Source organism: Trachemys scripta, chromosome 8 (genome assembly GCF_013100865.1).
Source record: "Trachemys scripta elegans isolate TJP31775 chromosome 8, CAS_Tse_1.0, whole genome shotgun sequence".
Classification (NCBI taxonomy): Eukaryota; Metazoa; Chordata; order Testudines; family Emydidae; genus Trachemys; species Trachemys scripta.
In genome coordinates, this window is record NC_048305.1 from 97,612,388 (window position 1) to 97,636,230 (window position 23,843).

At 46.1% G+C, this 23,843-nt stretch overlaps 1 protein-coding gene across 2 annotated transcripts in view; it reads left to right on the plus strand.

Annotated features, from left to right (window-relative positions):
• Positions 1-23,843, plus strand: part of LRP8 (LDL receptor related protein 8) — a 262,396-nt gene that overhangs the window by 217,772 nt on the left and 20,781 nt on the right. Inside the window, exons 6-10 of one of the 2 annotated variants that reach the window (XM_034778505.1) lie at positions 9,532-9,654; positions 10,028-10,150; positions 13,454-13,573; positions 13,701-13,826; positions 17,600-17,771. In XM_034778505.1, coding sequence (XP_034634396.1) covers positions 9,532-9,654; positions 10,028-10,150; positions 13,454-13,573; positions 13,701-13,826; positions 17,600-17,771 — 664 coding nt within the window. The remainder of the gene's footprint in view (positions 1-9,531; positions 9,655-10,027; positions 10,151-13,453; positions 13,574-13,700; positions 13,827-17,599; positions 17,772-23,843) is intronic. The other variant, XM_034778506.1, reaches the window with a different exon arrangement.

The window sequence follows — 23,843 nt, forward strand, 5'->3', positions numbered from 1 at the left end:
ACAGTGACCCGAATTCACTTTCACAAAGGCCAGTTTGACCTGTCACAGTACAAAGAAAGCACGACCCAGTGTAGGTCGGGAATGTTTGTCACAGCAGTCAAACTAATCTAGTGTATGTGGTAGCTGGGTCACTGTAGTTTGGATTTTTAAAGCAAGTGCTTTTCTTTTTACTACCAGGTAATTATTCCCCTAGTTGTATTTTCACAGCACTGATACCCCTGGGCAGGTTATAGTATCTCAGGTGTAAATTCCCTGCTAGTAGCCAAGGGGGGTTATCCTGGGGCCCTTTGCTGTGTTAGTGCACATTTGATTCTGATACCTTCTGTGCACAATTATTTGTAGCACCTAGGAGCTCTAGTCATGGACTAGGACCCCATTGTGCGAGGCGCTGTACAAACCCAGAACAAAATGATAGTCCCCACTCCAAAGAACTTACAATGTAAGTAAATGAACTCAGACCTTGAGGTACGTTCCCTGGAATGGCATTGGCATTTGAGGGTGGACTATTTACACACAAGCTTCAATCCAGTAGGGGGAAAATGAGCTCCCCTCTCTCCTTCTCCACATCCAAGGGGCCTAGGTGGGTGCAGTAGGAGACATGTCACGGAAGCATTTGCCAGTTGAAATGTGACAATGCCATTTTGAGCCCCAGTTGTTTTTAGAAGGGAGTCTAAGTCAGGTCACTTACAAGTCACATTCATCTCGCCTTTGCTGCATGGCTGGCAGGACTGGGACTACATTAGAGGCGAGAGAGTACTTTGTTCCTCAGGGACATCCCCTGGGCCTGATCCAACATGGGCACAGATGGCTTCCAAAGGCTATCCACTGAGCTCCAGCCATCACAATAGGAAGCCTTGAAGAAATGTGGTGTAAAGCAGGCGGCAGTCATAATATTTCACAATTATATAGAAAACTTTTCAAAATATCTCCCCACAACATCATAGTGCAACTTTTTCTGGGGGGATGATGACTGCCAGCTAGTGCATAGCTGCACAGTAGTGAAGGAAAGAAGAAATTTGGCCAAGGAGATGGGCAAACTCCCACTTCTTTGGAAAGTGCCTTGGAACCTTTAACATTCATGTTCAGAAGGCAGGAATTTTAGTGTACAAGGTCTCCTGCGGTCAATCCATATACAGCAAATTGCATGATGTTCAGTTTACCTACCAGAAAGGGATGAACAGCAGAGCTGCCACCGCTGGGTTTGGTCCTGTGGCTCCAGGAAACACAGGGACTGTTACACCATCCTTTCTGTGGAGGGCTCCTTGACACATGCAGGTCCTGATTCTCCTCTCACTTGTAGCGATGTAAATAAGGAGTAACTCCATTGACGTAAGTGAAGTTCTGCTCAGGTAAAACCAGTGTGAATAACAGTATAATTAGTCCGCTAGAACTGTATGTAGTGGGAAAGGAGACCCTTAATGCACCAGAGAAGAGGGGATCTGTTGCTCTGGGTGTGGGTATCTGTGTGTTTAACTGATCATTCCTAGATTAAACCAGTGTGGCTCCTAACCATAAAAAAGCTGTACCCAGGCAGTGACGGTAACTGGTGCGTGTTCTGAAGCACACACCTGAAATATAAACCTGCCATCTATTACACAGCTTGAAAAGTGACGGTGGAGAACTAAACAGTTTGTCGATGCCCTTGGAAAACAAAAGGATCTGAGTTTGCTAAACAAACAATTGTGGAAACAAAGAATCAGATATTCAGCTGTTGTAAATCACTTTAGTGGAGCTACTGATTTACACGCATTGGGGATCCGGCCCAGACAGCTGAGGTTTTCTTCTCTCTCTCAACTTTCGAAGTCTTTTTTTTTATTAAAGACACAGAAGAAGTTACAAATATATGACATGGCATCCGTCATCTGGTGCTTTGATACCTCTACAATAGGTATATTAAAAATACCATAGATTTGATCTGATTAGATTAAGTTCAGGACTGAAGATGTCAATTTTGCACATGGAGCTAATGGGTTTTTTGTATTATACATAATAGAGGGATATTAACCACTTAAAAAAATCTGCCTTGAGGCCAGCATCAATCATTTGTTGTCATAACCATTTTGGATGAATGAAAGAGTAGGCTACCCACTGAGGGCGACAACTAGTGAAAATGCTTTGGCGGAGAGAGAGAAAATAAATAGGATAGAATGGGCTGGCTCAAGGAATTTGTCTGTGGCAGTTGTTTTTTTCCTGAATTCATATAAATACACTCAAAATGTATTTTTCTAATATAATCTATAGTTTGGATTTATCAGCCTCACAATCCAGACCTGTTATCTTAAAAGTTCTCCTTTGAAATATAGGTTGTTCATTCAGAAGGGGAATATTGGACAGTGCTTAGAACAAATAACTAGGAATCAGGGCTCTTGAGAGCTAATCCTGACTCTACAACTGTCTTTTCGTCTCACTTCCAACTCTGTGCCTCAGTCCCTCCATCCACAAAATAGGACGTATCTTGAGGCTTAGTTAATGTCTGAAAAGTGCTTTGAGAAACGCACGTGAAAATTGCCATAAAACTGCAAAGTGACTTTATTTTTAAAAGGTAATAAATGCCTCAGATGGAAGTTGTTTGGTGCAAATCCCCATGTGCGTCATTAAAGACACGGGAGTAATTGGCAAGGGGAATACCAGCTTTGAGCCTGGAATGTGCATGTTGAATTTGAGCAGCTTGTCGTTTTGTCCAGAATTTGCAAATGTAAAGCATAGTTGTGTTATGTGTAGCAGTTAATTTAACAGGTTCTTGCTTTGTTTCTGTTTTGTGGAACTGGAGAGGAGCTATAAAAGTGCTGAGATTCCATTGATTTAAGCCTCCGAAATAGCCTTGCAATTTTCTGAACAGCTGGTGCATATCAACAAAGCTCTGCAAAAACACAGCCCTCCTCACTAACACAGGATATCCTGGTGCTGTGGGAATGCCCCTGATTGGTGGCCCGTTGTATTCACTCAGCCAATTATATTGAAATTAAATTATGTCCCAGTTTCGTTATAAAAAGGCTTGTGACCAATCTTCCACCGCCTCCCACACCCCTTGCCTGCCTACCAGGTCCAGGATAACTTTTGCCACAACATTGCAGGTACGAAGCTGTTGTACTTATAAGAACATTGTACAGATACATTTTTTTAAATTGTTCCCCTTGTCACACTTAGATGATTAAGAGTGAAAGAATTTTTAAAAATGGACTGTTCTTTTCACCGCCGGTAAGGTTTTAGGGGACTACCTGGTCCTTGGTGACCAAGGAGTTAAATTTAGCTCAGCTGCTCATTCCGCTTACCCAGATGTTCAGGGACAGAGCAATACATTGACTACTAGAGAGACAGTGGGGGATATGGCTCACGGGAAGGTTAGGCTCCACACCATGTTTATAGGACTGTGTTGAACCCCAGGCTGGGGAGTTTTATGGTTCCTTTTATGCTGATGTTAACTTCTTTGGCTTTTGTATTACAAACCTTAGCCAAAATTGTCAGAAGAGTTGGATGCCAAATGTGAGGCCCTCAGTGGCCATATTTCGGAGGCGCTAAGCACGTGCAGTTCCCAGTGGGTCAGTTGGAGGTACAGGTGATCAGCACCTGTGAAAATCAGAACACTTTTCAAACTTCTGGTTAATTAATCTGCTCACTGTACTTTTCAAACTGCAAAAGTATTTTTTCCATAAGTCTTTGCACCATCTGGCATCGGTCTCTATGCATGTTGCTGTCCATTCAGCTTGGATAAAGATACTAAACTGGTGTTAACAATTTTCCCCTCAAATTCTCCTGCAGCTGTACAATATTGGGTTTGGGTTTCCTACAAATTGATTTCATTTTTTTTTAAATGGAAACATTTCTCTTTATAGTAAGTTTGGTTAAAATTATTTTTTTTAATTAAACCTAAATTTGGGAGTCTTATTATTGTTACTAATATTACTACTACTAATAAATAAATATATTCAAGGTACATAGAGCCTTTCATCTTGAGGGTCCCAAATTACTTGATAAACTTCAGGCCTTCTGTAGTTGAACTGCGTGACAAAAATCACACTAACTCGAATAAGTGTAGGATTGGGTTGGGCAATTGCTTCACTGCTGAGTTAGAGGAAAGAGTGCCACCTATAAGGAAGAAAATGAAACTGATGATCCAGTAGGTCCATAGATGTTGCTTTTGAGGTCTCCCATCCACTTACCTGTCTCACAGTTACTTAGTTTCTGGAATTTGATGGTGACAAAGCTGTGGCTCGTAGGACACAGTTTATTATTTGGGAAAGCTTTTTACGTTAGGGTTTTTTGCAAAAGGTTTATCTTTGTGCATTTATGGGGTGGATTTGACTTCTTTCTGGGGCAGGAGGGGACAGAGCCACCTCACAGCCTTTATTTTGTCACATTGTATTTATAAATTCTGGGTTTCTCCCATGCCTCCACAGGTGCTGCAGTTGTCATTGCTATATAAAATGTCATGCAGCAATTCTGTGCATGATAGAGTTCAGTCAACTGAAGTCATCCTAAATCTGTATTTTGCATCACGTATGATGCTGTGAAGAATAATACTGTGCCATGGCTTGCACTTTATGATTCTTACTGCTAGTTCACTTAATGTCTCTTCGCTCTTTTTGGGGTATCTAAAAAAAATGGCTACTTACCTCTCATAACTGTTGTTCTTCGAGATGTGTTGCTCATATCCATTCCAATTAGGTGTGTGTGAGATGTGTGCACAATTGTCGGAAGGTTTTTCCTCTAGCGGTACCCGTCGGGTTGGCTGTGGAGCCCACTGGAGTGGCGCCTTTATGGCAGTGTATATAGGTCCTGCCGAACCACCGCCTGTTCAGTTCCTTCTTGCCGGAATACTCCAACAAAGGGGAGGCGAGCGGGATTTGGAATGGACACGAACAACACATCTCGAAGAACAACAGTTACAAGAGGCAGGTAACCGTTTTTTCTTCTTCGAGTGCTTGCTCATGTCCATTCCAATCAGGTGACTCCCAAGCCGTACTCAAGTCGGAGTTCATCTGGTCGCAGATTGCAGTACTGCCCTGCCAAACGCTGCGTCATCTCTGGACTGTTGCAAAATTGCGTAATGCGAGGTGAAGGTATGGTTAGGGGACCATTTGGCTGCCCTGCATAAATCCTGAATGGGCATTTGAGCTAGGAAAGCGGCAGATGACGCTTGAGCTCTTGTAGAGTGCACCGTCAATGTTGGGGCCGGAATCTTGGCCAAGTCATAGCAAGTCCTGATGTACGACGTGATCCAGGATGATATACGTTGGAAGGAGATGAGAAGCCCTTTCATCCTCTCTGCAACAGTGATGAAGAGCTGTGGGGACTTCCAAAACGGCTTTGTGCGCTTGATATAGAAAGCCAGGGCGCATCTCATGTCCAATGAATGAAGCATGCAATCTCTGTTATTGGCATGCGGCTTGGGAAAAAACACAGGTAAGAAAATGTCCTGATTTCTAGGGAATTGAGAGACTACTTTAGGGAGAAACGCAGGGTGTGGACGTAGTTGCACCTTGTCTTTATAAAAGACAGTGTAAGGGGGTTCAGATGTCAGCGCCTTGAGTTCGGAGACCCTTCTGGCTGAAGTGATGGCCATGAGGAAAGCTACCTTCCAAGATAGGTAGAGCAAGGAACATATTGCCATGGGCTCAAACGGGGGGACATAAGCCTGGCAAGGACTAGATTGAGGTCCCAAGGAGGAAGATGCTGCCTCACCTGAGGATACAGTCTATCCAGCCCCTTGAGGAAGCAGCCTACCATCAGGTTTCCAAAGATCAACCTACCCTTCACCCCTGGGTGAAAGGCAGAGATGGCGGCCAAGTGTACGCTGATCGAAGAGGTCGCCAACCCCTACCGTTTCAAGTCGAGCAGGTAGTCCAAAATAAACAGGATCAAGGCTTGTGGTGGAGGAGTACCTTTCTGCATAGACCAAATCGAGAACCGCTTCCACTTGGCGAAGTAAGTGGCAAGAGTAGAGGGCTTCCTGCTTCGGAGAAGGACCCCCTGAACTGAAGTTGGGCTTGTTCTGGGCTTAAAACCCCTGCAAATCTTGCACCTATCCGCCTGATGACCGTCCCCAAGGCACTTGAGGCAGGATTTGTGCAGATCGCCACCTGGCATAGGCTGCAGGCACTTCTCACAGGGCTTAAACCCTGGGACTGAGGCATGCCCCAATCTGGGGGAAAGGGAATCGGGGAAGATCTTCCAGCTAAGTACTATTCAACTAATTTAATTAACACTACTGGGTGACGATTTACAACTATTCGAAGAAAGACCTCTAAGTAGGCACTTGCAATACGCAAGACCGAGCTGCTCCAACAACCATCACTGGCGGTAAGAAGGAACTGAGCAGGCAGCGGGTCAGCAAGGACCTGTATACACTGCCATAAAGGTGCCACCCCAGGGGGCTCCACAGCCGACCTGATGGGTACCACTAGAGGAAAAACCTTCCGACAATCATGCATGCGGCGCGTGCACACCTAATTGGAATGGACATGAGCAAGTACTCAAAGAAGAAGCCATAATTTCTGTATTTAGAGACAGTTTGTGAAATTGTCAAGGAAATGCTACCATGTGGCTTTGGATTACATGAATTAGCGTCAGCTCTGACCTCCTATAACTATTCACGGCAATGATTTTCTGTCATGTAAAACTCGGCTTCAGCCCCCAAAGGAGAAACACTGCAGTAAAGACTTTCAAATGTTTGGCTACTTAAATAGAATTTTGAGGAAACATTTGGAAGATGGTCTCCTCTGAACTGTAGTGTGTAACATACCCAGGAAGCTGTAGATCTCCTTTGCAATCAAACTGGCGGCTGCTACCCGTGAGCATCTATAGAGCTTCTGTATTCATTGTTAAGGCTAAGATTTTGTCACGGATATTTTTAGTCTAACTTTTACTAAAAATATCTGGGACAAAATGGGGATCTGCGGGTCCCCACACCACCTGAAGTGGGGCAGCTGTGCAGGGGCTAGGAGCCAACTGCAGCAGCTGGGGATTGTAGGGTACACCTGCCCTCTGCAGATTGGGGGGGGGTCCCCTGCTGCTCATGGGGGCCTGGCACCTGGGGGTTCCCCCCCACCTTCAGGGGCCAAGGGGTGCCACCGGCTCCTGGGTCAGCTGGGAGGTACCCTCACCACCCATAGCTCTGGGGGCCGGGAGCTCAGGGTTTGTTTTTTTTGTTTTTTTTTTAATATGGAGATATACCTATCTCCTAGAACTGGAAGGGACCCTGAAAGGTCATCAAGTCCAGCCCCCTGCCTTCACTAGCAGGACCAAGTACTGATTTTTGCCCCAGATCCCTAAGTGGTCCCCTCAAGGATTGAGCTCACAACCCTGGGTTTAGCAGGCCAATGCTCAAACCACTGAGCTATCCCTCCCTCCCATTGCCTGCAAGTTTGGGGGTTCCCCACCGCCTCTGGCAGCCCCTGCAGCTCCTGGCCCCCATGGGCAGCAGAGGACACTGCTGAAGTCACAGAGGTTGCTGGAAGTCACGGATTCCATAACTTTCGCGACCTCCGTGACTTAATCGTAGCCTTATTCATTGTCAATATAAATGAGAGTCCCAGCTATGGAGGCCGTTTGTTTAACATAACCTGGAGGAAGGCATTGCTTCTGATAGAGGCTCTGGGCTAGATTCACAAGGGGGACGTAGTTGTCTACCTGTCCCTTTAGGTGCCTGAGTTCAGCATTTAGGTGCCACTGGCATTCACAAAACCAGACTCAGCTGCTGCCTAATCATATAGGTGCCTGAAGTCCCCAGGGCACCTAAATTTCTGCCATGCACACCGACACCTAAGTCCTGACACCACCAAGTAGCTTGATGTTCTAGCTCATGCCCAGCCCTGGTGGGATTTTCAAATCAGTCATTCTCCCACCTGTCTTGCCTGCAGGGCCTCATCAGGACATGCTTCCCACATGTGGTACCACTGCCACAGAGGAGGCAGTGGTGCCAATCACCTTTTATGCACTACAGCCCAGCAGTCAGTTGCACTCATCTGGGATGTTGTGGGAGACCCAGGTTCATGTCCCTACCCTGCCTGATTTGAACCCTGGTTTCCCACATCCCAGGTGAGTGCCCTAATCCCTGGTCTTTTGAGCATAAGGGGGCCACCACCATTTCCTCCACCTCTTCCTGTTTTTTTTGCAAGAAAGGACTGATTTGACTTAGGGCCTAACTCCAGGAAAGGGTTCAGAGCTGTGAATTCCAAGTGGATGGAGACGCCTCCCTCTGGTGGAGTTAGGCACCTAATTCCCTTGGAGGGGGAGGGCTTAGACCCCTCCCCTTCCTCCGCATTTCCTACTGGCTAGTTTTGGCAGCTCAGTGTGGTGGTTTCTGTGAATCCCTTTCTCAGGCACCTGACTCTCCCCCAGCATTGTGGCGGGACCCTGAGCACCTAACTCAGGGTTGTGAATTTCACTAAGCAGCGGGGTGCTCAAAAGTTAAGCATTGTAGCACCGAATGTTGCCAAGCCCAAGTCCCCCTTGTGAATCTAGCCCTCTGTAACAGAGGGATTTCTTAATGTTTCTGTTATGAAGACCTTTTTTGAGTCAGTAATAACCTGACCAGGAAAATTAACTCTGGGCTTGAAACATGGTCTGAGTCTGCCGAGATGTTTTCAGACTGTAACTTAGCACGGAGCCTGGCCCTCAGCTGAGCTCTTACAACTCCCTTTGGTCTTCAGTTCGACTTTTGAGTACTCAGCATCTCTGACACTCACATCTCCAGTCCTAGATTGGTCCCTGGTATAACTGCATTGACTTTCGTGGAGTTATATCAGGGATGAATTTGGCCCATCACCTCAGGCTGGACATGTTTCAAAACGTATTTTTAAAAAATCTTTTTTAAATCTAAAATAAATAAAAAGCTGAGGTGCGGTAGCCAGTGTCGGCACGCGGTCCTTCGTCTCCTTTGAATTGGAGTGCAGCAGTGGACCTCGTATGGGCTAAAGCTGAAAACCACTCAAACTTCTGTGAGCACAGAATTTGGCTGCCCACTTGCTTAACGTTGTTTCTGACAGGAAAACTCCATTGTCTGCACTGATTAGCTCTGGGCTGCTATTCGAGGTATTGGTTTTGCCCTATAAGGGCTGGTCCTGGCTAACCTTAGAGACCCACTTCACTCCCCGTGCTCTGCCATAAGATCAACTGGAGCACCTCAGCTGCCGTGTTTAAACACCTGAGGGCTAAAGGCAGGACATTCTCAGTGACGAGCCCTCACCACCCCCTGTTGGTCTCACAGAGCCCAGGTTTGTTAAATCTTAAAGCTCCCTGCACAGAGAAAGAGTTACTGAGTTTCTGTTGAGCCCTGTAATATACACACTGAACTCTACATATAATTAGGGTGACCAGATGTCCCGTTTTTAAAGGGACAGTCCCGTTTTTTGGGACTTTTCTTATAGAGGCGCCTATTACCCCCCCCACACCCTTGTCCAGGAGCCCAGGGAGCATGTTAGGTACAGTTTAATAAGCCAAATGAAGAGTCGCTTGTATGCGGTTAAAGACTATTGTATGAAGCCATTTAAAATCCATACTGGTTAACAGTTTGATGGTGTCATTTTAAAGCACTGGTGACCTGCCGCCCTGATGAGTTCCAGTGTGGGGACGGGACCTGTATCCATGGAGCAAAGCAGTGCAACAAGGTACACGACTGTCCTGACAACAGCGATGAGGCAGGCTGCATTAACGGTACGTATAGCCAATGCACCGTACACGCCAATGTATGGTACAACAAGAAGTCCAGCTCAGTCAGCGCATTGTAGGCACTGGCGATTTAAAAGGCCTATTAGCTCCATCTCCCCAGGCCAATGCAGGGTTGTTCCTTATAGAGCATTTTAAAATATGCCAGTAATGGGGCTTCCCTAGGAACTTTTCCAAAGTCCTAATAGACCTCACTCTTCGGAAAAAAATAATAATCCTGCATGATGTTCAGTCCAAATATTCTTTTGCTTAACACCATGTCATTGCTGCTAATTTTAACCTCTTGAAGCTTGATGTTCAGTCTTCATTATCATGACCCTAATCTAATTTAGTCGCTTTCCTCTCTTGCCCAACACAACAGAGTCCACGTGTGAAAGCCCCAGGAAGTTTCAGTGTAAAAATGGAGAGTGCATTGATGGAGTCAAAGTGTGCGATTCACATAGAGACTGCAGGGATGGGTCTGACGAGCCTGTGAAAGAATGTGGTACAGTACACACCTCTTTCCTCTTATTGCTGCTGTGTTAACCTCTTCTCTCTCGGGTGCTCATGACTAGCAGAATAACAACATGTGGCTGCTAATGCCATTCCTGGCTGCACTCTGTCTCTCTCTCTCTCTCTCTCTCTCTCTCTCGCTCTGCACACACTGTACCCATTGCACTGATAGAAATTGAAGCAGAATTGGGCTCTCTGGCTTTTTTAGGTCTTTGGGCTTGCACAGGTGTGACTGGAGGCTTGCTCCACTCTCCTCCACCAAGAAATGCACTTGATCTTCATGGAGGGATGTGTGATCTGAGCACAGGAGCAAGGAACTCATACATTCTAACCCCCCTGACACCAGATAATTACTGGTGTGTGGGTTAATTAGTGTTTGTAAAACGCTTTAAAGATAGAAAGTGCTTGCTGAGTATTATTGTGAGATAGGTGAGTTCCATGGGTGTTTCCCATTTCCAGTTTTTACATGTTCTATGTTCTACATGCAGGGGACTGGACTAGATGATCTCTTGAGGGCCCTTCCAGTTCTATGATTCTATGTGATTGAGGTTTTCATTAGGGATTACGGGCATGGTGTCAGATGAGCCTGATAAAAATTCCCTCTGTGTAAAATTACATTGGATTCCAAGTTAGTGAAAATCACAGATGCCATACAAGCACATCTCTGATGAGCACCTGTTTGCTGCATAGACATTGTTAGAAGGTCACGAGAATCCAAACCACACCACCAAAGAGCAGTTCCATTCTTCCTGGAGGACTCCTTGGTGCAGGAAATTGGTGGGCTATTGAACCTTTCACCCATCCTTGTAGGAGAATACTGCCAGCCGCAGCACTAGTTTGGAGCACTCAGGCAGTGCAAGGACTGTGATTGTGGCTGGCTCACATGCAAAGGTGTATGGGACAGGCTCCTTGCGCTCTTCCCTTGCACACCTGCATGGAACCAGCAATAATCTGGCCTCAAAGATTGTTAGTCCAAAGAGGCTAGTTGAGAAAATGTAATGGAGTGAAAAAAATATTTCACAGATAGGAAGATTTTTTTTCTTTCTTTCAAATCCTGATTCAGAAATAGGGAAACATGACCCAGACCAAGGTCTGAAGTTCTAGTGCTGACTTTTGTACTTTATCGCAGAGCTGCCAAAGGCTAGCAATGCCACTTGTGCCGCCTGTCGTGCCGTATCAACCCAAACAGCGGGGGGGGGGAACTGTACAGGGGGATCTCATAGGGTCCCAACCTCCACCCAACATCATCAGCCCATGAACATTGCTGCATTACACACGTACACCTGACTCAGCACAGAGGAGTCTATGTGAGTGTATGCTTGGGAGACAGTGATTTAACATTGCTGTTCTTCTTTGAGTGCTTGCTCATGTCCATTCCATATTACGTGTGTGCTCGCCACATGCACCAGGACCGGAAGCTTTTACTGAGCGGTATCTGGAGGGAACCAGCTCTGGCGCCCTCTGGAGTGGCGCCCGCATGCTGTGACATAAGGGGTGCTGCCAGCAACATGCAGGTAATTAGAACGGGGAAGTGGAAGTCAGGAGATACAAGTTATATTCCAGCCACTGGGTCACTGTGTGACCTTGAGCAAGTCATTTAACTACCTGCCTCAGTTTCCCTGTCTGTAAAACAGGGCGTAAATGTACTTAGCAACCTCTCCATAGCACTTTGAGATCCTCAGAAAGGCACCAAACGTCGCAGAGTTTTATTAGTCATCTTATTTAAATTGTCAGGTGGAAATGTGGCCCCAGTTTGGGTAATTGGCTGCTCTTCCATAATAGAAAATTGAGCAGAGTAGTGTCTACACTTGGCCTACTTCTAGGTCTATGTTAAGAGCTGCAGTGAGAGAACCAGAGCCCGAGTACTGTTTTTATATCCATGCTACAAAGCACCCATGTAACCAGAAGTATGATTAACATGCAAATCCTTGTTTAAGTTACAATAACCTGTAGCATTTTGAAGTGTGTGTGTGCACGTGCGCGCAGTCTAATAGGCTAGAGGCCAATATAAGGATAGTAAAAGGCAATACCCATTTACTAAATGTCAAAGAACAGCTATGGCACACAATATGACTCTGTGGACAGCTACTCAGAGCTTAGTGATCTTGCTGCTGTTAATAACGTGCTTATTTCTTTGTTAGGAAAGTGGAAGCATGCTACAGCCAAGATGCTGTCTCTTCCGTTGCAATGTTTTCCTAGCCCGTTGACTTTAATTGGCTTGTTGGTTTTATTTTCTTCCAAGGGTACTGGTTTAATGGTTCTGCTGGGCTGCTACACAGTGGTATCCAAGGAAGCAAGAAGTAAAAATAAATAAATAAATCTGACTGCATATAACATTAAAGCTTCAAGCTGATGGGCTGCATGCCCCAATGAACCACTGTGGCCCAGAACTCCCACATCATCTGCATCAGCAATCCTAGACAGAGGAAGACATTTTACTTCACCTTGTATAGGTTAATTGGAACAACAAGCAAAATTTTATTTCTGTCAAGAAAACAACCTTCCTCAACCTCTCTCCAGTTATAGTTACGAGGATGCAATAATTCTACTCTTTCAATTTCAGCTCTTGCACAAGGGGGAAAAACAGCATTTGATGAGACAGCATTTTGGTCCTAGATGGGACTATCACTGAATAGACTGTACATATGAGTTAGATTAGGCTGTAAGCAGTCAGACTGTCCACATCTCCCTGTTAGCTCGGGACTGTGTACGGACTGTACATCGGTATTAGGTGGGAATATCTCCAAAGGACTGTACCTTGGTATATTCTGGGGCTCTCTCAGCATAGATTGCCCTGGTGTAGTAGATGGGAATATCTAATACCACGTAGACTCTCCCCAGTTAGCTGGGACCATTAGGTCAGACGACTCTCCTGGAATGGATTATTACAGCTCAAGGAAACAGTTTGGTATGTGCCACCAGAGTAGAGAGAGGGGGAAGTCAAATGGGGATAATTCTCAGGTCCCTTGACAGTTAATGCATGGAAGCAAAAGACTTAGGACTGGATGGGAACTGCGAACCCAAGAATTTTGTGCAATGTCCCCAGAGTCTCTGATTTGCATAGTCATTTTAGGTCGCTGGATTCTAGTCCAAAGGGACTTTAAAATGTTAGAGAGAATTTTGGTGGGTGTTTTCTATTTGTGAAGTCACTAGTGCGCTCTATACTGCCAGCTCCCAATCATCAGCAGCTGGTAGCTACTGAAACATTTCTGGGTACCTCGACCCCCTTTTAATGTACTCAGTCTTGTGATTAAAAACCATCCTTTATCCTAAATAATCTGTATGCCTCTTTTAGAACAAAATGAATGCTCCATCAACAACGGTGGGTGCTCACACATATGCAAAGACTTGAAGATCGGTTATGAATGTGAATGCCCTCCCGGATACAAGCTTCTGGATAAAAAAACGTGTGGAGGTAATTTACATGCAAACGGCAGTCTCTTGTTTCACTGTACAGAGACGTAATTATAGTCACTCCAGCATTGCTCCATCACAGATGGTTTGATTTCAAGTTATTGATGGGTTTCAAACGCTCCTTTCAGACATAGATGAATGTGAGAATCCAGACGCTTGTAGCCAGATCTGCATTAATTACAAGGGGGACTACAAATGTGAATGCTACGAGGGATACGAGATGGACACCCTGTCCAAGAACTGCAAAGCCGTAGGTAAGGCAACCCCGGCAAGCACTCAAACCTGACTCACCCAGCAGTATGAGCGTTATAAAGAAACATGGGTCTGTGGGCCAAGGGTTGGGGGGGAAGGAGACAAAAGGAAAATTAAAAGCCAAATGGAGTCATTTAAAACTATACAAAACTGCTACAGTGACAGCAGATGTGTCCCAAGGCAACAGTTCCACTCATCATGCAGATCAGAATATTTTAGCAGTGTGTGCAGCTCAAGATTACAGTCAGCAGTTGGCAGGTTGAAGTTGAGACTAAAAAGAAAAGTCTCTTGACAGGTGTTAAAAACAATGCAGCAAAAATTAAGTAATAATAAGAAAAAAGGAACACAATCAAAAATAGGTGGATTAGCCAGCCCTTCTAGCAGACCCACCCCCCACCTCTCCCTAACCTCTTACATGAATCTCAAAAAGAACAGAGCAGCAGCTCACTTGCTCTAGAAGAAACAAATGTCCCAGCTCATTGCAAAAGAAAATATGCTAATGTCAGGGAGCTGGAAAGCTATATTATAAAAGGTCTAGGATCAGCCACGTTGAATATCATTTCATGGAAGGGACTGGCCTTTGGGGGAGTGATTTCCTGGGGGAGCTGGCTCAGGAAAGTTTTGTCCTGGGAATTCCAAATAAGTTTTCTTATTATACCTAATATACTGTATGTAAAAAGTCCTTAACATCAGCATGTCTGGCAGACTTTATGTACGGGCCGGGCCCCTTCCTTGCACTGTCTGGGGGCAGCTGGAGTTGCCACCTAGGGGTTGTCCTAGGACCCACCCTTCTGCTCCTTCTCAGACATTCCGGCCCCCTCGGGGTCTCTGCAGGGCAGCTTTAAGGCCAGAGTGCCTGCTGGGAGAGCCCTATCAGGCTTTGGGGGTAGAGGTGGGGCTCACATTTTTAGAACTCCAAATGGAACCTTTCTTCAGTTTCCTCCTGTATAGCTCTTTTTTCCCTTCCCAATGTTCCCTCTGTGCCATACATCCCACATGGTGCAGGGTGCCTCTGCCTCCAAGTAGGAGCTGGGTAACTCAATAAACTCACTCTTTCCTTAAGTATTTTCCCCTCAGTTCAAGTCTTTTAGGCAGTGACCTCTCACCAGTGAAAATAGGAGACATTGAGCTAAATCATGCAGGCCTTACTCAAGCAAAGCTCCCACTTGTAGCCTGATGATTAATTTGAGGTGCAGAATGCACTTGTCACTAATCGGTTTGTTCTTTGGGGACTACGTAGAGATTAATTACGATGACGATTGGTGACACACACAGAGAGACTTTGAGTTTTATTAATACTGTGATCAATAGAAACAAAACTCACAGAACTAGAAAAACAAGAGTAATAGCAGACTCCTCATCGGGTATACTCATGAATTTGGGTTCCCCTTAGGGTGAGATTAAGGTTGTCACTCCTGCTGAGGGTTGGTTTTGAGCCCCTTTTGTGCACTTATTCCTTGCACCCAGTGGAATATTAGCTCCTGGGATGATGGGGTCTGTGTCCAGGGGCCCTGGCCAATTAGGAGGCCCTGGAAAAAGGGGCACCCCCATGCCCCGACCCCACTCCCTGGCAGGATTGCTGGGCGGGTGGGGTGGGGGAAGCCCCTGCACCCCGACCTCGCTCCCCAGCAGCAGCGCTAGGTGGCAGGGGAAGCCCCAGTGTGGGGACCCCATCTGCGGCCCTGAGACTGGAGGAACTCTAGCTTCCTGCTAAGGGCTGGGGGAGCTCTTACTTCCCACTGTGGCCCTAGGGCAGTGGCGAGGGCACAGAGCTTCTCCGGTCTTGGGGTTGCAGTGGGGGCAGGGCAGAAAGAAGCAAACGGGGGACCATAGTGTGGGGGGGCAGAATATGGGTGGAACAGGGCAAGGACGCAGGGGGAAGGGACAGAATGGGTGGGCCCGTGGACAGGGCTGCAGGCAGAAGGGGCGGAATTGGGGCGGGACCGCAGGCAGAAAGGGCGGGGAGGGGCCCCCCACTTGCTCTGGCCCAGGGCCCCACCAAACTTTAATCCACCTCTGCTTACACCTACCTATTTCTAAGATCACATTTGATTAGGTTTTGGCTTTTTGTCCATATTTGTGATGCCTGCTACCCATTTTGGGGGTCCGACAATTGTACACATTTGTGCAGATAGAAGTTAAGGAGTCAAGACAGTTTATCAAAGATATATATGGCTACATTTTCTGACTCAAGGTTACTTACTTATGTTAATTCTTACTAGACCTAATGTGACCGAATACTATTACTACCAGTAGCCTCAAGCTAAATACTAGGCTTCAGGCTCACTGAAAAGCCCATTTTAAAATGAACTTTTAATTTCTTGGCTTACTCCTGCTTGCATTATAGCTTTAGTTTAATTTGCACTAATTTAGCAAGTATCTTCACTTTATCTAAGATATAAACGTTTATTTACCTGATCCCCTGAGCTGAGGTTAAAGGTCAACACACTGAAAATATGCAGAATTATTCACTGCTTCTGCTGGTTTTGAGGATCACTGACTGCACATATCTCCCGGGCCTTATGAGCAGTGCTCATCCCTTTATCATACCTACACTCCCTGCAATGGGAGGTTTGCCTGAGTAAGTACTCCGTCACAAAGGAAGCTGAGATGCATACAGTTTTTCCTGAGGAAAATAACACAGATAATATGTTTCCATCTCTCCCGAGTTTGTCATAAGAAAAATCAATTTGACAGTTCCTGCTAGAATCTCTGGGCTGGCCTGTGGCCTTAGTACCACAACCCCAGTAGAGGTGGATGCCATTACATTTGACATGAGCTGTCGGGGCCAGAGGCTTCATGCCTGCGAAGGACAGACACCAGCTGAGTGAGTCGAAGAGCTCTGCTGGAGCACACTTAAGTGTTCCCCATCCCTCCTGTTAGGAGGTGCCAGATGTGCTATCTGCAGAGCCAGTCTCCGGTGACCAGGCATGGGCCCATCTACTTGGATACGGCACTAATGTCCCTCTGCACTTTGTACTCAGGCAATGCAACCCCGAGGAGGCCTCTGACTGCCCCGTATACAAGCTGGGGAGGGATGGCTGTGCCTGCTTGCTTCCAGCCCCCGAGCTCATCTAGGCATGAGCAACCAGAATCGGACCCTACAACTTAGAGTTAAAAATGTATCATATAGAGCAGGGGTAGGCGACCTATGGCACGTGTGCCGAAGGCGGCACGTGAGCTGATTTTCAGTGGCACTCACACTGCCTGGGTCCTGGCCACCGGTCCGGAGGGCTCTGCATTTTAATTTAATTTTAAATGAAGCTTCTTAAACATTTTAAAAACCTTATTTACTGTACATACAACAGTAGTTTAGTTATATGTTATAGACTCATAGAAAGAGACCTAAAAACGTTACAATGTATGACTGGCACGTGAAACCTTACATTAGCGTGAATAAATGAAGACTCGGCACCCCACTTCTGAAAGGCTGCCGATGACCCGATAGAGTGAAGAAACCCCTCAGTGTTTCACTTGTGACGTCTTAGCAAGTGGGGCAGGAGAAGAGCAAATGTTGCCGCTGCTGCTCAGACTCTTCATGTTCTGATGTAACAGCTCCCCCCTCTGGGAAATGGTGACATTTTGCTTCTGGTACACAATAAAACTCCCTCACGGGATAGAACTGCGAATAAGCAGGCAGCGTGATTCCATTGGCTTCGGTGAGATCACCCTCAATGGTAGGCCCTGCATAATGAGAACTGGATGTGGCACTTAGGCCTCTGCTGTCAAGTCAGCTGGTAAAATAAAAGCCACGCCTGTTTGTTTTCTGTGATAGGCAAGAGTCCATACCTGATCTTCACCAACCGCCATGAGGTACGCAAGATAGATCTGGTGAAAAGGGACTATTCTCGCATCATCCCCATGCTGAAGAATGTGGTGGCTTTGGATGTGGAGGTGGCAACAAACAGGATATACTGGTGTGATTTGTTCTACAGAAAGATATACAGGTAATGGGCCAGGGCAGGGATGGGTTCTGGTACACATAGTATAGTTCATTTTATGCTACTGATAGTAAGGATGATCTGTAAAGATGCCCCCATTCTCTTGAACAGTGGCATGGTGAGCAGCATCCATCCATAGGACCATAGAGTGTCTCTCTTTTTATTTGGTTACACATGGTGGCCCAGATTTTCAGTGGGCCTACAAAAATGTGCAGGCACTTGACCAGTTACCTGATTTGAGAATACAAGAGTATTTTTGTGGTACCAACAGATACCTCTGCAAGTTTGCATGCATATTATCTGAGTAGTTATATATTTGTATTACAATAGTGTTTAGAGACCCTAGCTGAAATCAGGGCCTCTCTGTACTCTATACTGCACAAAAACATAGAGACAGGACATGCCCCAAAGAGGTTACTCTCTAATACACAAGACAGGCAAATAATGGGAGAAAGGAAGTGTCATTATCATCATTTTACAGATGGGGAATGCACAGAGACTAAGGGGTATGTTCACAAATGGGATTTCGGTACCTAACTGACACTTTAGCCGCCTAAGTCCAACATTTAGACAACACTGATATTTACAAAACCACTGCTCAGCTGCTGCCTAAGCCCGTAGGTGCCTACGTATCCACCAATAAAATCCCTAGGTGCCCAAATTTGTACTTGTGGGCATGTGCACAGCCACCTAAGTCCTGACAGGACTGAGGAACATGGCGCCTCACACCTAAGCCCCTGCAGATTTCACAAACGTGGCGTTTCCCCACCTCTTCCACCAGTGGGACTCAATCCTACAGGTGTACTCAGAGCACACCTACCAGATCAGATCCTACGTGAAACTTGGTGACAGTGTCACAGACCCTTCTCCCAATAGCCCAGCCGTTAGAGCACTTACCCAGGCTGTGGGAGAGCTGAGTTCAAATGCCTCCTCTCCCTGATGTGGATCAGGCACACGAACCCAGGTCTCCCACCTTCCAGGGCTATGCCGCATCCTGGAATGAGTCTCTGCCAGTCTCTCCTGCTGAAGCTGCTCCGTTGTGTATGAAATACTTAACCATTAACTGGGCCAGAGAGGATGTGAAAACAACTGTGTAGTCCAGAGATTAGGGCACTTCCCTGGGAGACCCAGGTTCCAGTCCCTGCTCCAGGGAATATTTAAAGTATTTCATACAGAGTTAGGTGCTCGTGATGCAGGAGAAGGTTTACAGCTGTGGATTCGAGCAGAGGGAGGCCTGAAGTTAGGCATCTAACTCCCTTTGAGGGGCAGGGCTTAGGCCTCACCCCTTCCCCACAGTATTTCCCCCTAGTTTAGACAGCTCCCCACTCAGCTTGCTGGCTTTTGTGAATCCCATTCTTAGGTGCCTAATTCTCCCCAGACGTTGTACAGGAAGCTTGGGTGGGTGCCTAACTTGGGGTTGTGAATTCCACTAAGCAGCAGGGCACCTAAAAGTCAGGTGCTGCAACATTCAGCATTGCATCGCTTATGTCCCCATTGCGAATACAGCCGTAAGGGACTTGCCCAACCTTGCACAGGAAATCTGGGGCAGATCCACAGAGTCGTGACTCCTAAACTCTGGTCCAGTGCCTTAAACCATACCATCATTTTTTCCACTCTCTCCCCCGCCCCAGGTATTTTTATGGCACCCATCCAGATAGTATGTAACAGGCACCTGCTGAAAACATGAGTCTGCGTGTCACTGGAACACCGTATCCAGATTCGTTTGCTAGTAGTGTGTTTAATCAAAAAGTGCAGCTGCATTTAATTTATGCACCAAACCTCCCTCGTGTGCACTCTGATTTGCATTGGTATTGCACCCTATTGCAGCATCTATAGTGATTTGTTCTGGTTTTCAGCTAATGATCAGAGGGCGGTTTACTAGTTTCAGTAAGTAACAGAGCTACAGGGTGTCTGTAGGCTGCAGTAGCTCAGATTCCAGGGGTAGGAAATTTGCCCAAGCTGTGATGAGGTAATGACGTGGCTAGCCAGGTATGTAAGTAGCCCTGTGAGCACTGTGGGGCAGTGAAAATAGGAAGATGGTTGGGATGGACGCTGGGATTTCACTCTGGAAGTCTGACATTCTAGAAAATGTGTATCTGGGGTGGGTAAGGGTTACACATTCATACACAGAGATTTATTTAACACACACTGCTATTTCTGAAGCACACTGGCAGCGAATACCTCCAGAGTTCAGATAGGTGCCCATGCCCTTCTCGTGGCTAAATCAAGAGTTTGTTCTCTGGCAAAGCAACAGGACATTTTACTCCTGTTTGTGTTAGCTTTTCCACAAGCCTTAGATCTTCACAATGAGATTTTCTGTCATAATCACCTATTAGCTGTTAACTCTTCTGTTTAACATATAACATCTGCACTGATACTGAATACTGTTCATGAAAAAGACCTTGGTGCCCCATCAGTGATGGAGCCGAACTCCACTTGCCACATTCTGCAGGGAACTGTAATCTGTAATTAATTTGAGATGCCATAGCAGGATGTAAGCAAGTGATATAGCAAATAATTACTGGCAAGAAAATGCTCTCCTGATTTATGCTGGATGTCATCCATGGATGGTCACTCCCAACCTGCATCATGTCTTGTCTTGAAAGACCTTCTATTATCCGCATTGGCCTACAACTCCCAACCATTAGATCCTTTGACAAACTGAGATAGAACTTCAGGAAGGCAGACAGGAAGAAGTACACAGATGCTCTAGAAAAGTGTCATCTCCATACCATCACGCATCATCTGGTCTACGAAGTTTTCAGTCGATTCTGAGAAGCCATCTTCAAAGCTGCCTGTGCATCCATATTGCACAACCACCATCCAGTCTACATGCTGTGCCTTCATGCTGAATGGTACTAAACGGCTTGGTCAGTAGGGATCCTCTGCTGACCCAGATATTGCTGATCATGTAATCGAGTCACTGGAGGCTGCTAGACAGGCACAATGGGAAGACTACTTGAAATCTAGACATCATTCACTTCAGCTGGAAATGCTGGAATTTGATTTGCTGTCTCGACAAAGCTTAGCAACCGCCATCCCTTAGCCAACCACCTGGCATACCAAACCAAGCTGCCAGTTGTCAGAGACTCAGCAACACATATAGTCATTCACAGCCACAGTTAGACCAAATCGTAAGTGGTAGTAGTTGTGTCACTGCTCCTGGCTATGACAACATATTGCCAGAGTTTTTCAAGCACCTTGGGACTCGTGCTTATCAGTGACTGGTGCAGTTCTTCACGAAGAGTGACTTCCAAAGACATTGTGAATGTCAAAAGTCATTGCTCTCCTGAAACTGGGGAAAGAGCCACATAATATTGCAAGTTATCAACTGATATCCCTCCCCGTTGTCTGTGCCATTCAAGGTGCCAGAGAATCTCATTCTCCAGCGTATCTCCCAGAAGTGGAATCAGTGCTCAGCATTAAGCAGGCAGGCTTTTGGACAGGTCAGAGCACCTTCAATCAAGTGCTAGCTTTGAAAACATTCTTCGAAAATGGTTTTCAGAAAAAACAGAAGACAGGAGCCATATTTCTGGACCTGACAGCAGCATATGACGTGGTCTGGTGCTTGGGGCTCTCAGTCAAATTGTCAAGAGCACTCCCAGAATAGGTAGTCAACATCATTGACCTTCTCCACAACAGATGTTTCCAAGTGCACGTGGAAGACAAGAGTTAGCATGTGGAAAAGACAAACCAGTGGTTTACCCAAGGCTCTGTGCTGGCACTGTTGCTTTTCAATCTGTACACAAATGACCTCTTGCTTACCCAGCTCCACAAGTCCATGTACACAGATGACATTTGCTTAGGTGTCCAAGCATAGACATTCCTAGAACTTGAATGCACCCTAAATGCTGACTTGACTAAGATGGCAGAATACTGCATTTGGTAGCATTTACAACTAGTAAATGTGACCAAGTCCTGGGTGCCATCCCCCTCTCCCATATGGACCCCACGAATGGCCATACTGGGATCCTTGGACAGCATATCAGCAGCAATTTGCCAAATTCCAGCCAATTCCGGGACCTTGTGAAGAGGGTGGCTGACACCCTCCAGATATCTCTTGAGGAGGTTAAAGTCTCACAACACAAACTCCTGGACATTCTGCAGTGGGTGATACCCACTGGGGTTGTGCTACCCATTAATGAAGCACTCCTGTATCCAGCAAAGATTGTGTGGCGAACTTCTGCCAGCATTCTGCCAACTTGTAAATGGGCAGATAAGAAATATTATGTTCCCCTCAGAGACTCAGAATTTTTGTTTTCCCACTCCCCCACCTAATTCCCTGGTGGATACTGTAAAAAAGTGGGGTAAACAGCATTACTCCTGGTCTATCCCTTATGATAAGGACCAGAAGAGGTTAGACCTTTTTGGCTGAAAGGCATACTCATCTGTGACCTTCCAATTTTGGATCTCAAACTATCAGGCAATCAAGGCCAAGTATGACTTCACAAATTACAAGAAGTTTGCAACCTTTATTGAACCTCCTCCACAGGAGCATAGAGAGCACTTCCAGGCCATCATTAAGGAGGGTCCGTTATTAGTCAGAACCTTTCTCCAAGTGTCCTTGGGTGCTGCAGACATTGCTGCTGGATCCATCTCCACAGCGGTTGTCATATGCAGGGTGTCATGGCTCCAGCTGTCGGGGCTCCCAAGACAGGTTCGGAATACTGTTGACCTCCCGTTTGATGGTCAGTAGCTCTTCTCAGGGACTACAGACGAATACCTGCACACGCGGAAGGACTCCAGGGCCAGATTGACGTTTCTGGGTATATACTCTGCTACAAACAAGAGGAGATTTAGCAGGTCTCAAACTACCAAGAAATCGCACCCAGCCTAGTTCTCTGGAGTTCGCAGAACCACTGAGCCGACTAGAAAGAGACAGAAACTCAAGAGGAAAGAAGCTGCTCATCCTCCTTCAGTGAGGACCCAGTCATAATTGAAACAATAATTTTGACAGGTTGGTGGAGGGCTCGACTCCTCCCTCACCTCTAGTTCGCAAGCTGCAACCTTTTGCCCAGCTTCCTTGTTTTGGAGACCACCTTTCCCATTTCCAGAAGGCCTAGCAGTGTATTGCAACAGACAAGCGAGCTATAACATTGGTCCACATCATCCCCTTTACATCCCTCCCACCTCCCTTCCAAATCCTTCTACAGGGATCCCTCTCACGAGGCTATCCTGAGTATACCAAGAGGTACACTCTCTCCTTCAATTAGGAGCGATAGAACCAGTCCCATCCCCTCACAGGGGGAAAGGGTTTTACTCCAAGTATTTTCTCATGCCAAAGAAAGATGGATGGTGAAGACCGATCTTAGATCTACGATGGCTGAATAAATTTTTAAAGTCTCAAAAGTTCAGGAGGGTGACTCTGGCAGCTATAATCTCTAGAGGCAGGAGATTGGTTTTTGGCTCTAACGCTACAGGACACCTATTTCCATATAACAATACAGTCTGCAGACAGGAAATATCTACGTTTCACCATGGGCCAGGTTCATTTTCAAAAATTATTTTTTCCCTTTGGCCTCTCTTTGGCCCCAAGAGTATTCTCAAAGGTACTAGCAGAGTAGCTGCCTACCTTTGGTAAGAAGCAATTTTAGTTTTCTTGTAACTCAATGACTGAGTTCTTGAGGGCCAATCTTTATGAAGCAGTACTAACTTCCACTCAGACAGCCCTCTCTCCAGGAATTAGGTCTGCAGCTAAACTTAAAAAAATCCACATTACCCCTGAACAAAGAATACAATACATAGGGGCATATTTGGATTTGTTGGCAACCAGGGCCTTCCTTCCCACAGACAGATTCATAACTTTGGCAAACCTGGTTGGGACAATTCAAGGAAGCCCCCATACCACAGTAAGGAACTGTTTGCAGCAGCTCTTGGTGATATGGCAGCTTGCACCATTGTGACCAAGTATGCAAGACTATGACTCCTCTGCTTTCAAGGCTGATTCAGAAGGATCTATTTCTCAACCAGACACAGCTTGGACATGGGTCACAGTTCCCCTCCAGACGAAGAACTTCCTAGACTGGTGGAAAAATGAACTCAGTGTCTGCGCAGGGATTACTTTCATTTGCTCAGCTC